This window comes from Rhinichthys klamathensis, unplaced genomic scaffold, assembly GCF_029890125.1.
Source record: "Rhinichthys klamathensis goyatoka isolate OS25496 unplaced genomic scaffold, OSU_Roscu_1.1 h1tg000241l_1, whole genome shotgun sequence".
Taxonomy (NCBI): domain Eukaryota; kingdom Metazoa; phylum Chordata; class Actinopteri; order Cypriniformes; family Leuciscidae; genus Rhinichthys; species Rhinichthys klamathensis.
Window position 1 is genome coordinate 639643 of NW_026606763.1, and position 14611 is coordinate 654253.

The following is a 14611-nucleotide window of genomic DNA, read 5'->3' on the forward strand; positions in this document are numbered from 1 at the left end:
GTCGGTGTTAATTAGAGGCATGTTTATTAAAACCAACGCTTATATAAACACATCTGAACCCCCTGAAAGTCTGAAAATCTCAAACGTATTCTTTTTTTAGAAATAATAATAAACACAAGAGACAATTTCTTGCAGGCAATGTCAAAACAACCAAAAAGAACACAGTTTTAATGCACAAACTCAACGAAATCACAAAAACAGCGGCTGTTCAAAATGCAGAGATAAACCGACATCAAGAGCAGAGCAGAATTCGACACTAGGTGGGAAAATCTCCAGAGGAGGCGCTTGGGTTTTACAAACCCCCGGCATTTTGGTTCATGCTGCAAAAGTGCTAAACGCAGCATCCCCCCTAAGCACATTTATTATTCTTTACTGACTCAAGCAGGGGCTTTTATTCCCACAATGCACTGCCGAACTCTCTCTCTCTCTTTTTCTCGCAAGGCACACAGAGTGCAGGCAAACAAAACAACCAACCAATCAATCAAAAAAAAAAAAAAAAAAAAAAAACGAACCAACTCATGCTGTGATCATACCGTACCTTGGACCGTTTAATACTCTGTGCTGATTGGCCGAGCTGTTGTTAAAAAGGAAAAAAGGAGGAAATTTGGATCATGTTATTAAATATTTAAAATACACAATTGCTTGTTAACGTATGACATGCTTAAAATGTGTGTGTATATATAAATATATATATATATCGGTATATGAACTGTAATGCATTAATTAAAATAATATAAATATACATTATAAAATATATTTTGTTTTCAGACATTAGGATATACATTTATGTAGTTTTTGTGAACCCTAATTTCAACCAAACTGCCTTTGCAATCATGTAAAAACCTTAAACATTATGTCTAAGCTAAAAGCATCTTTTTTTTTACACTACTAATGTCACCACTATTTATTTTATTTTATTAATATTCGGCATGGATGCATTAAATTGATCGACAGTGACAGTAGAGACATTTATAATGTTTTCTAGATTTCTACATCAAATAAATGCTTTTTTTTATTTATATATATATATATATTAAATGATTCAATGTATCGCCCAGTCCTGGAAATTTATGGCAAATCCAGAAGGTCAAAAAGTTGAGTTATGCATGTTATTGCAGGTAATATATCGTTAAAGGAGTGTGTGCACCAGTGAAGCAGCTAATTGTGCAGGAAAGGAGAGAGAAATGAACAATGAGAGAGGAATAGAGCTGAGATCAGCATGTGTTTCAATGCACCTGGCCGCTGCCCTTTCTCATTGCACCAAGAGCAGATGGTGGCAAAGTCACACACACGCGCACTCACACACCCTGAGGGTTTGCAGATAAACCAGCAGGATTTCAGGTGCAGATTAACTGTCCTTCCTCTCTTTACTGGCATTAGCCAATAACACGCCAGCTTGGATTCGATTGGCTGATTCTACTCATCTTGTTGTCTTATCTCTGTCTTTAAGCAGAGACAATGGAAACCACAGCAACAGCATACCACTCAGTGGTCGTTAAGATCCCATAAGAAGTCATTAGCAAGAGGCTACAATCTCATTTTCTGTTGGCTTTGGATTATATTACCCATAATGCACAATGCACAAGTTTACCTGAGTTTGATGCGAGGAACTTTGGTCTGTCTCACACTCCTGGGCGTGTGTGCCGTTGTTCTGGGGCTTGTGTTGGGGGTCGTTGAGGGTCGCAGGCGGTTCGGCCATGTGCGGCCCGTCACTCTCCAGAACCTTCATAACGTCACAATTTGTGGTGTCCAGAGAAGATTTAGACATTATCTTCAGACGCAAGGCCGAAAATCACCACCTGTGAGATAAACAGACACACTGGTGATTTAGTTGACAGCGTAATTATGTTGATTTCAACTTGCGATGTTAAAAATACTGGTTCTTTGCTACCAAATTGATGTTAAATTTGTAAAAACGTAACACAGGTTGGGTGAAATTACGAATTCTGCAGTGCCAAAGGCTCACATCACGAATATTAATGATATTTGAAGCTGCTTCGTAAAATTCCTTGAATGTGCATGTGTCATGTAACCTAATTAATATTCATTTCCCATAGTAGTGTTCGTTAATTAGCCAGCTGACTAGCGCAAAACTATCATCATATGCCTTTCGGCCAATCAGTTAAGCCTGCAGGCTAATGTCAATATACATAATTAAAAATCATAAGTACATTTTTTCATAGATAAATTTGCACCTATGGTTTATTTGATGTGAATAAAATTGAGGTTGCGAACTTAGGCTAAATCATGCTCAATGTCATACCAAATTTTTCAGGATAGTTGCCGTGGGACTCAATTCGGTACTTAACTAAAAGGATTATTTCATAAAATGTATTAATCATAAGTTTTATTAATGTCATGCTTTATGGAACACGCAGTCACAAACAAATGAATATAGGCACAAGGCATTCATTAAAACTTTACCATAGTAGGATTCCTAATTTCGCCACATATGGCAAAATATTAGCTCATGAATATTAATTAGCTGCTGACGTTACAACTGGAATTGAGCAATCAAGTAAACTAATTAATATTCACGTTCCAAACCTTTTACTTTGAACGATTTGTATATCTAATTTGTTAGAAAAGCTTGTGTTAAAAAACAATCAGCGCAGGCTAGTCGAAAAAGAAACGCAAGAAAAAAGTACTGTAGGTAAATTCCTGGAAGTCTGTGTTTTAATTATAGTTGTTTAGATGGTAAATATTTGCGCAAACGTTAATACCTTTACAGTTTTTGGATGTCAATATTGAGAATCGTCAAATTTCGCTAGTTAGCCGCCATAACTAATTTGACGCAAATGAAAACAAGATCGTACGCACATTTGCACAATAAGTCGTTCAGTAAATTCCAAGGAATTCTTTGAAGTTTTTGTCGAAAAAAAGATGCATTTACGTAGTCTGTAACTATGAGTTCCGGGAGTTACATAACTATTGAAATCTAGGTACGTGAAAGAGAACTGGGTACTTCTATCCACCATTTGCGTCAAATGTAATATTCTAACAAATTATCATGAACTAAAAACATTTTGGTATTTTGTTTAAACGTAAATGTTTTCGCACAAACGACATCAGTACGAATGTTGGTGTTTACCGGCTGTGCTGTTTTCAGGACTGGGCAGGAACCTTAGGGAGCGTAGGACCCTGGGGCCTCCGGAGGCAGAGGGGCGGACTGAGAGACGGACAGGGGGCAGCAGCAGTCCCATGACCCCCGTCACCAGCGCTTGGGTCGGGTCGCCAAGCCACGGCTCACGCACACGCTCCGCATCACCCTCGGACACCTGTCACACACACAAGGACAGAGGTCAGGGGGTCAAATACAGCGAGGTCAAGAGGTCAGGGATGCATGGATACAGTAGCATCCGTGAGGGAGAACTGAACTTGTGTGTGGGTTGTTTGATGGAAAGTCTAAAAGGTCTTTCGGGAGCAGAAGCACTGCAGCGCTTTTAAAAAAGTGTCAGGGTGGTGACATGAATATGGAGAACAGACTGTGCTGCAGAGAAACAGGGACATTAAAATACACTGAGAAGAAGTCACGTTTAACGCTGAACCTTATACCCATTTTAAGCATTTCAACCAGCTATAAGGAATACTAAGCCGATAAATACGGCTCCATTCTCAATTTAAAAGTATAGTCTGTTGATTGGAATATAAAAATAGTATTTTTTTCACTCAAAGTCAATATAGCTCACGATAGGTCTTGTGATGTTTCATCTTTAACATTCCTATGTAGTGCAATCACTTTAATTAACAGATTGAGATAAATTAACTTGAGATAAGCCCTATTCATATTCGAACTGAGAAATTTATATCTTGCTAGTCAAAAAGAAAGAGACTTTTAATAAGAAAAAGCTAGTGACATTTGGTACAGTACTTGTCAAGGCGAATACGTATTTAAAAACAAACCAAATTTATTACAAATCCAAGTGTCACAAACAATTACCATTGGTATCAACTCAACAAGAGTTGCGAAATTAGAAATCCTACTATTACGAACAATATGACTGCCGAAATTATCAGTACAACAAACTCAACACAAGTAGGGGAAATTATGAATCCTACTATGACAAACAATTAGTATCGATAATACCAACTTAATTTGACTGGAGTAATTGGAAATCCATCAATGAAGAATTTGTAGTACCGACTGAATACAGGTATCCTACTGTGATGAATGATTAGTATCGTTAATTCAACGCACCACGAAATCGCAAATCCTACTATAAGAAATATTTAGTAGTACCAACTCTAAAAAAAAAAAAAAAAACGTTTGGGCACTACTATGATGAACGATTTGCATCAGTAGTATCCAAGCAACACTAACACAAGAAAGAAAAAAAACATTATGGATGATTATCATAAAAAATTATGATAATACTGTAAAAAGGTAACATCACAGTTGATAAGTCAAGAAATATATGAATATTTAATAGGTCAGAGTGTTACGTAAGCTTTCTATAGGTTCCGTTCACAAAACTTAAAGGGATAGTTCACCCAAAAATGTATTTTGGGTGAACGATCCCTAGTATTTTTTTCTTTATTTCAGCTTTATTTCGACAACAACCCTGGTGCCAACTCAATACAGATGACCAAATACCAAGCCTACTAATGAATGTTTAGTTCTTTCAAATTACTTGGTGTTCTGACAAGTCAAGAAAATAATGAATATTAATAAGTTGTTTCATAATAATCCTATGACGTTAAAGTAACGCCTTCCCAACAGTATGATTCATTCATTCAAGCTTGTGTCTGAATGAACTGAACATAAGTGCCAGTGTTCGCCTGGGCATTAATGACCCAAAAACACCCAACCTCCGCCTCTGCCCCCGCCCTCGCCTATCCTGCCACCGCCAATCTAGCAACCTGTGCCAAGTTGTGACCCACCATATATCTCGAGGTCAAACGGGCCTAACCTGCCTCAGTAATCCCGCAAGGTAGCTACACCAACTGGGTCCAAATACACTGTACAATCTGACCATGGTAGGGTCCTGCTAGAGATTCAAGTTACCAAAACCATCATACCACGAAACATACACACTGATCAAAATTCAAGCGATTAGCATCACGCGCGATTTGACAGTAGCGCAGGTGGTAATGACAAGAACAGGTGGGTTTGACCACACTCAAGACAACAGCCAGACGGTCCCTCAGAATTATCCAAGACAATGCCATGACTTTTTCGTGAGTGTTTGCGCACAGGTCACTGGCATTATCCCACAACACCGCCGGAAGTAGGAGTGGATAATGCGTCTCTTGATCTTCTTTGGGCTCAGAACAGACCAATCTGGGGCGCAGGGACAAAGAGCGGCACAATCGTGCACCAACTGACGCTTTCAAGGACAATTATGACTTATGAGAGTGCTTTTCCTCCCACACATGGATTGAAACACCTACTGTTGGCAGGAATTACACGAGCGCTGTTCATAAATATCCAAGCATCTCTCTTGCTGCAGGCTAATCTCAGCGCTACCGTATCTTTTCCTCTGAACACAGCGCTTATGTCGAGGTGAAGAGAAAAATCCGAATCTGCATTTCAAAATACGCCCTCCACCGCAACTACCCTCCCCTCCTGCAAGCACAACAGTTTTCACTCCATATTCAATAAGTTCTTCCGAGCATCACTAGAGAAAAAATACTCCCCGCGGATATCGGCGGCTGCATATTTCACAAACTTGACAGTACAGATGTCCGAGTTTGACGCTGGAGGATTAAAAAAAAGAGAGACAAAAATCAACCACCGCAGAAACACACAAATACACCGGCTGTCTCTCAAAAACGACACAGCTGACTACCTAGACAGCATTTTTGGGTATAATTGGTGTGTTTCCAGTCGATTGATGCACAAGAATAACGTATGTTGCCCCAAAAAAGCTAGATTGCCCATAAATGCGTTCTAGCTAGGCAGCTCACTAGGTACACTACAAAGCCCCCTCAAAAAACAGTCAAGGTCTCAAAAGGTAAAATACTCAAATACTGCTGTCTAGATAGGCACCTTAAATAATTTTCAATATAAAATGCTCAAAAATGTTGCCGTCTTAGGCAGCTCTCTTGGTACTGTTGTCGAGGTAAGATTTCTAGAAAGGCGGCTAACTAGGTCTCATGCCCCGAATCGCCATTTAGTAAGGGTACAATTCCCAAAATGGCTGTCTAGAAAGGTAGTGCACAAGAATATTGTCAAGGTAAGTAAGGCCATCTAGGTAGACAGCTCGCTAACTTGGTTTGATGCCAAAACATGCTGTGTAGGTAGGAAGCTCAGTGCTCACTTGATACAATGCCCAAAACTGCTGTCTAGGAAGGTAGCGCACTAAGTATGATGCCCACAATTGCTGTCTGCATTTGCAAGCATCAAAAGCTTATATGCCTAGTCTAGGTAGGCGACTCAATAGGTATGACGACCTAAAATGCATCCAGCTCACTAGATTTGATGGTCAAAAATGCAGTCTGTGTAGGTGTATAACAAGGTTTTACATTCACATTTATGCATTAGCAGATGAAAATGATGCTCAAAACTACTACTTAAAGGCAGCACAAAAGGTATAATGCTCTAAATGCATCTAGAAAGGCAGCTCACAAGGAATAATGACAAAAAATGCTGTGTAGGAAGGCAGTGCACTAAGTATGATGCCCGCAATTGCTGTCTAGGCAAACAGTTAATAAGCTTTTGATGCCTGAAAATGCCGTCTTGGTAGGTGGCTCAATTGGTATAATGCCCTAAAATGCCTCACTAGATTTGATGGCAAGAAATGCTGTCTGGGTAGGCGTATAATAAGGGTTTACATTTACATTTATGTATTTAGCCGACAAAAAATTATGCTCTAACTTAAGTATGATGCCCACAAATGCTGTCTAGACAAACAGTTAATAAGCTTTTGATGCCCGAAAATGCAGTCGAAGAAGGCAGCCTCCTATGTATGATACCTAAAAGATGCATCCGGCAAGGCAGTTCACAAGGTTTTATGCCCAAAAATGCTGTCTAAGAAGCAACTGCACTAATTGTGATGCACAAATGCCATCTAGGCAAACAGTTAATAAGCTTTGTTGGCATCTAAGTAGGAAGCTCACTAAGTGCGATGGTCAAAAATGCTTCCACGGTAGTTTACTGGGTTTTTGAGACCGTCATAATGTCACTAAATCTGGGACGGACATACAGACTTTCTTTAGACGAAACTAAAAACATCAGTTTGTCTCAACAAACCACAAAAAAACAAAGAAAAAAAAACAGACTAACACATGCAAGGTACAATAAATAAAGACAAACACAACCACAACTTTCCACAAAAATGGATGCAACATCATCTCGCTTTAACCTTGTTGTCCGAGACAATAAAGCCCATCCGTAATTTCCCATTATCAATTATTAATCACCATACTTCAGGAAGCAACGAGCACTTACCCTCCTGACAAAAGAAGCGCACCACCGTGCCGAGCTCCAGGCTACACATATTTCACTTCACCCCTGTTTTAGACTAATATGCAAATGGCCCATATTTCTGGATAAAAGCGTTGCTAATGGTTTTCCCTCTTTTCCTCCTCCCGTCACAATCCGTGTTCTCAGTGTGTGGCCGCTGTCACAGTCGAGCTATTCTTCTCCTCTCCTCTCCTCATCAGTTCATTTACACGATTCGCCACATTAACGATATTATCCGGGCTGCCTTCGGCTGTAATTTACACCGACACAAACACCCAGCTTTCTGCTGATAGCCGCCTCGGGGGCTTTTTTAAATTATAAAATAGAGCAATTACAAGAATGTCATTACAAAGTGCGCGTGCGCACACACACACACGAGCAGAGACTGCAATTTGCTGACATGCAAATTTAGTCACAATGAATTTAACCAAGGTTTAGAATTATTATGGAATTAGCACTAAAAACTAATTTAGATGATTTTATCACTTTTGCAAATATTTATTTGAAGACCAAGCTCAAATGTTACAATGTTTTCCGTTTCAAAGTGTTTCATTGTAAAAAATAAACGTAGGAAATTTCAAAAGTTTTTTTTTTTTTTTACTACTTCACGTATTTATTTTTACGCTCACCTCAATTAAAATGAGCAAGAAAAAAAAAAAAACACCAGCATGTAAATCAACACGTTCAAGACTTCACACACACACACACACACCTGCCTGTCGTTCATGATCCGCTGCTCGACTCACATCATTAGTTTCCATAGCAGACCGAGTGGCATCAAACGGAGCGCGCTCAGTGCAGCTCTGCTCTCCTCCGTCTGAGCGTGGAGCGTTCGCGTACCTGCCCAAAGCCATCGCTGCCGCAATCCTTCCTGATTCTCCTCTCTCTCTCTCTCACACACACACACTCGCCGCCAAATCAACAGCTGGCCTTTGTGATGTCACCCCTCCCCTGGCCAATCAGAACGCCCTGAGGGCTGGGTGCAGTATGTCAGCGCTAAGCAGGGCTCCACCCTCGAGAGCCAATCAGATGGCCCCTGTGGACCGGAGAGAGAGGCAGACGGCGAAGACACACACACACACACACGACCAACTGTGGCGAAGTGCCACTGTGGGACAGTCTGTCAGGGTAGGAGCACGCCAGCACTGCAAATCCACCTTATTCGGTTGCAAAGGGTGCATGTAAGCTACTCATCGAACTCAGTGCCGCAGTCGCACACACGCCCTACTTAAAGTGATGTCCCCTTGTGCCTCAAATCTCCACATTTCCGTGCACATTTTTGCAGAAAAAAAGAATACCTGGTGGTTAGGTAGACGCCCAGGTTTAACAAGCAAGCACCCTTTCCATTGGTGACTGACGCAGGGACGTGAGGTCATGGAGAAAAGTGGGTCACGGAAAATGATTTACGTGTTACTGTTAAAAAGTCGCCCCAAAAACAAAGGGCAGGACAAAAAATGGCTTTGAATATGAACGAAAGGTTAACTACAGCCAAACAAACAAGCTTTCAGACTAAACGATTTTCAGACAAAACTAACAAAATGCTGTCTATGCCCAAACATGCGGTCTTAGGTTTGATGCCCAAATTTATTTCTGTAGGCAGCTTATTGGGTATGATTGTGATGCACAATTGCTATCTAGACAGGGAGCACGCTAGGTTTGATGTCCAAAAATGCTGTCTAAATAGGGAGATAACTAGGTAAAATGCCCATAAATGCCATTTATGTAGTAGGGGACTCACTAGCTTTGATGGCCCAAAATGCTGTCTAGAAAGGGAGCTAACTAGGCAATTTACAAGGTTTGACACTCAAAAATGCTGTCTAGATGGGGAGGTCAGGAGGTTTTACCCCCCAAAATGTAACTAGGATTTATGCCCAAATGTCAGTCTACTAAGGCAGTTCACTAAGTATCTGCCTAGATGAGAAGCTTACTAAGTTCAATGCCAGAAATGTTATCTAGCTAGGCAGCTCACTAGGTTTGAGGTCTAAAAATGCTGTCTAGGTAGGGAGTTGACAAAGTATGCCGGCAAAAAAGCCGCCTCGGCTTTCTTGTTTAATGCTCAAAAACTCTGTCTAGGAAGGAAGGTCAAAATGTTTGATGCTCAGAATGTCATCAAGGTAGGTAGCTCACTAGGCTTGATGCTCACCGCAGTCTAGGAAGACAATTCAAACCAAACATGCTTCCAGACAAAACAACATATCCAGACAACACTACAAATTAACAAACAATCATAATCTTGACATGATGGTGACTGACTTTGACAACAAGTACCGCTGTTTTTGCGTGTAAAAAAAAAAGGAATAAAAGTCGAACTGACAGTTGCACAAAGCCAGTCAAGTTAAAGTAAAACTCCCCATTCACCAAGCGGCTCCTTTCAGTGAAAGAGAAAATCTGCAAAAATTCCAGCTAAACGCCGCATTACATGCGTCTCATTTGCATAACAAAAGACCAGAGGGGGGAGGACTGGCACTGCTGGCTAATTGTAGCCCAAGATGCCGTTAGCCTGCGGAGGAAATGTGACAGCCGCGTTTATTCTGCTTTCCCCCTGACGGTGTCTGCAAGAACGGTGGGAATAGCCTCAGGATAAGGGTCGGGATTTGCAGACACCTTCTAATAAGCATGTTGGGGGAGGGGCACTTAGCGTTGAAGTTCTGGGCTATCTTGACAAAAAAAAAAAAAAACTTTACCTATGCAAAACAACAAGAATAAATTAAAAAGATATGGATTACTGAAGCAGCGGAGACAGCGAGAAGTAGCACAGTAGTAATTTGTATCGGATATTATCTCATTAGGGAGAAATGTCCAGCTCCACACTGATTACCGAAAGATAGAATAGGTCAATAACTCTGTAGCGCCCCAAAATACCACACCGCCATAATTCACCAAACTAGCCATTATTCTCGTTAATACGTGGGGAAGAGAGAAGGTCTGCTGTCCACTGGCTTTTCCAGCCATGTAAGAACAGAATGAGAAAACGTGTTGACATTTAAAGGTGACCGTCACAACGGTCATTTCTCTGGTCTATTTGACACCTCTGGACAGCTCTGAGACCTGGATGCTTCAGAGAAAAATGAGTCGACGAGAGTTTTGTGGAAATCTGGATGCAAAGGCGATAAGAAATCTTACCCGAAAAACATAAAGTGGTCCTGCTCTAGAGTCACAATACTTATTGGGTGAACAGGGTGCAGAGGGTGAACGGGTAAAAAGTAATATTTCGCTAAAAACGTATTAAGTTGATTTTAGCCTATTTCAGACATCAATTTAACTATATAAAACACTCTACTCTCATTAACAAGATGATTATAACTTCTTTTGGGCACCAATTCAACTTTATATATCATTGTACTCTCATTAACAAAGTCTGGCTCTTCATTCACACTACTTTTTGGGTGAATAGGGCGCACAGGGTGAAAAGGTAACATTCGAAACAATAACTGGCATTTGCTAAAAACCTGGTGAGTATGGCCTATTCTGGAACAATTCAACTGTATATAACTGTTCACTCCACAGTCTACACACACACAAAATTGGCAGAAAGATTCAAAGTACTTTTTGAGTGAACAAGATGCACAAGTATAACAGATGCAATTCTATTTATTATATTTTCTATATATTTTTTTTATCTTTTTTGGACCCAATAAAATTGTATATTACAGTACTCTCATTAAAGTCTGTCTCTACATTCACACTACTTTTTGGGTGAACAAGGCACACAGGGTGAAAAGGTAGCATTCAAAACTAGAACTAATATTTTGCTAAAAACTTATCAAAGGGATTATGGCGTCTTTGGGGCACCAATTCAACTACATATCACAAACAGTAAGGATACAGTGGATGATACTCAACACAAATGGCCGGCTTTAAATTCACAGAACTTAATGGGTGAACAGGGCACATGTGGTGAACAGGTAATGTTCACAATGACAGAAAAATTTAACAAACTGATATTGTATACTCCTATGGACACCAGTTTAACTGCATTTCACAGCACTAGTTTAATTTCTTAACCCAAATGGCAGTCCACCTAGCCTGCTAAAAAGTCATTAAATAAAAGTCATCTCATTGTCTATAATGAATGCGGTGCTGCAGAATGAAGTGATGCTCGGGTGAAAGGGGGGAGAGGGGCGCGCAGGTGAGAATTCTCCTGTGGTGATGCAGATGAGCTTGTACGAACAGGAGCTCGTGGATCATTCCTTACCGCAGCGCCTCTCGCGCACGAACATTAATATTCGGCGTGACAGAAACAGGCCGGCGGCACAGGAAACCAGGACGCCTAACAATACACCGCATGAGTGTTTAAAAATATATATAAATAAAATAACAGCTGAACAATCACAAGGTCAAAAAGAACCCCAGCGCAAGACTATGCATCATGTCAGCGCTTCACAAGAAAAATTAAGTTCATGTACCAGATACAGGTTATATTGTTTGGCGGCTGGAATATGGTCAAAGATCTGGATTTGAAATGCAAAATGCTGCAGATTATAATATCTGTGAAATCACTGATGTGACCTTGAGTTGTCACTGTAATTGATCTGAATTAGGGCTGCACGATAAATTGGTTTAGCATCGATATTGCGATGTGTGCATCCGCGATATGTCACATCACAGGATGTGCGATGTCAAGACGATCATAGTTGGATATGTGATATGTACGGACCAGGCACCACAGTACGAAACGCACACAATTTTCAAAGTTTAACCATCATAGAGTGAAATATTATTTGCATTGGTTTTAGGTTCTGTCAGTTTAAACATTTACGTGATTTTAAGCCAAATTGAGCGCAAGAAAGAGAACTCATTTTGTAACATTACAGATAAAGCATTGTGAATTCGCGTACCCCGAAGCGATAAAATAAAACAAAATTCTGTATCAAAATTTATAGGCAAGACAAGTAGTTTGTTTAGGCATGGGTTGTATGGAATTGTGAATATGTGAATGCGCACATATTTTCAAAAGCACATAACTATAGAATCAATTCTGAATGAGCATGTGAACGCCGTCAGCGTTAATCACAGGTTCGCGTTTAAAGTCTGATCATTTCGACGGAGGTGTATCAATCAAAATTAACTTTAGCTGGAAATAACATTATTCAAGAACCGCTATAAAGCCAAAACAATCTCTGTTACCTTAAATTATGTTTATCGCTGTAAAGCTGCTTTGAAACAATCCATTGTTAAAAGCGCTATATAAATGAAGATGACTTGACTTGACATGAACACCGAATTCGGTTCTCTTCCACCTCTAGTTGAGCGTGAACGGACACATACATGCAAAGTTAAAATACCAGCCTCGGTGTGTATCCTCGTAAACACAGTCGCTTATGGCTTACGAGAACGTACACAATATAGAAAGAAAACGGATGCGTAACATTATATTGGATCCGTGCATTCGGTCTTAAAGTGACAGCAGCCTAATAAACCTGCTGATGTCTGTGTCATTAATGTTAATCAAACAACAAAATACAAAGAGAAAATCACTTTTATAGCTTTGACAAAGATGAATTAAATTAAATTTAAACAGTCGAGACTTATACATTGTTATTTTATATTTGATTATTCAATTTCTGTACCTGAATACTACTGTTAGACTTAGCCTACCTGAAAAACCTAAAGCACTGTTTATTTCATTTGTACCTTTGCTCTATTGTATTCATCTGATGCTTGTAATTTGTTTATTTTCTATGCATATTCACTCCAATACAAAATCACCCAAATCATCCATTCATTCTTTCCAAATAGAGCTATTCATGAAGGCATCTGGTGAAATTGTTGTCGCAATATACTATATATATATATATATATATATATATATATATATATATATATATATATATAAATGTATATATGGAAAAAAAATAGCGCAAGACATTTTCCTAAAAAAAATATTTTCAAGTATTCAATAACATTTAGTACTGAAAAATGAAATAAAAAAGCAGGTAAGCTGCTATCTAGGGTTGATGTGCAAAAATGTAGTCTAGGAAAGCAGCTCACTACTTATGACACAAAAAAAAGCTGTCTAGATAGGGAGCACACTAAATTTGTACCAAAGCAGTATGTATACTGTGCATAGTTTGCACATTTGTGCGGGGGTAATGTGCAGAAAAAAAAGATTAATAATTGCTATGTTTGAAATCTGAACAGACCAAAAAAAAAACATCGGAGTCTAAAATCGGTGTAAATGAACAGGTTAGATAAGTGTCAATAGTAAAAAATAACATTCAATAAAAAAATTTAGAACAAAAACACAATTGTCTTGACACATCTCCTCCTGGTGGTTTAATCACCTGCAAAGGCCCTTATGAATGAAGCCTGGAGCTTCACAAACCTACAAAGATCAACCCTAAAGCTACAAAAATATATCAGCACTACTTTATTATGAAATAAAGCATATCAAAGCATGAACATATCTGTGATTTATAAACCTGCATGTTTATTTACTCTTCATGTGTCTGATCTCTCCTGGGCCCTTGATATACAAGATCATTTATCACATTTACTTCAAATATACGAGGAGCAAAACACACAGCCTGTCTATAAAACACTCTTTGACACGAAAACGACACATTGTCAGTCATCTGAGGCGGATATTTGCTTTGAAATCATAAAAATGAGACTAAAACACTGTGGTGTGTTAGCACACATGGTAAAGCTAAATGAGTTTAAACACACATACAGCTTTTCCAGATCATTCAAATTCACAGGAATAACACCAAAAATCGAGATATTAAAGGGTTAAGGATGGCAATATGCTTGAGTCTTACCTGTAAGATAGATAGACGAATAACTATTTGAAGGAATGAAGAGAAATAATGAGTCTAATGGCTGCTAAAGGCTCAAGTCAAAGCTGTCGGTCTGTCAGCGGCATTGAAGACACAATATTCAAACACCTGGAAGGGAAAATAAAATACAATTCGGTGAAGTAGCATGAATATACCGAAAGAGGGCGCAGAGTGGCTCAAGAATTCAACAGAATGAAAAATAAATTTATATTTTTTATCAGAAATTATAAATTATTATTTAAAAAAAAACAATATGTTTATAGCCACTTTAAGTTGAGATGTAGTAAAGGTTTGCAAGAATTCAAAGATTGATAAAAAATATTGTAAACAAAAAAACCCAAAATAATTAATCTAATTATTGTGGAAAAACAATTTAAGTTGTAATATTCTCATACAGTGTATTTATTTAATTAATAAGTACAAATAT

The 14611-nt window shown here is 39.0% G+C and overlaps 1 protein-coding gene across 9 annotated transcripts in view; it reads right to left on the reverse strand.

Annotated features, from left to right (window-relative positions):
* LOC130100390 (R3H domain-containing protein 1) overlaps window positions 1–14296 on the reverse strand; it is a 44157-nt gene extending 29861 nt beyond the window's left edge. For 4 of the 9 annotated variants that reach the window (XM_056265846.1, XM_056265843.1, XM_056265842.1 and 1 more), the window contains exons 1-4: window positions 8118–8300; window positions 3092–3278; window positions 1592–1799; window positions 539–574 (exon numbers count right to left, since the gene is read on the reverse strand). In XM_056265846.1, the coding sequence (XP_056121821.1) occupies window positions 539–574; window positions 1592–1768 (213 nt within the window). In that variant the 5' untranslated portion in view covers window positions 1769–1799; window positions 3092–3278; window positions 8118–8300. Of the gene's footprint in view, window positions 1–538; window positions 575–1591; window positions 1800–3091; window positions 3279–7390; window positions 7530–8117; window positions 8301–14166 lie in introns of those variants that run through there. The other 5 variants (XM_056265839.1, XM_056265840.1, XM_056265845.1 and 2 more) reach the window with 5 other exon arrangements.
* Between the last annotated feature and the right edge of the window lie 315 nt (window positions 14297–14611).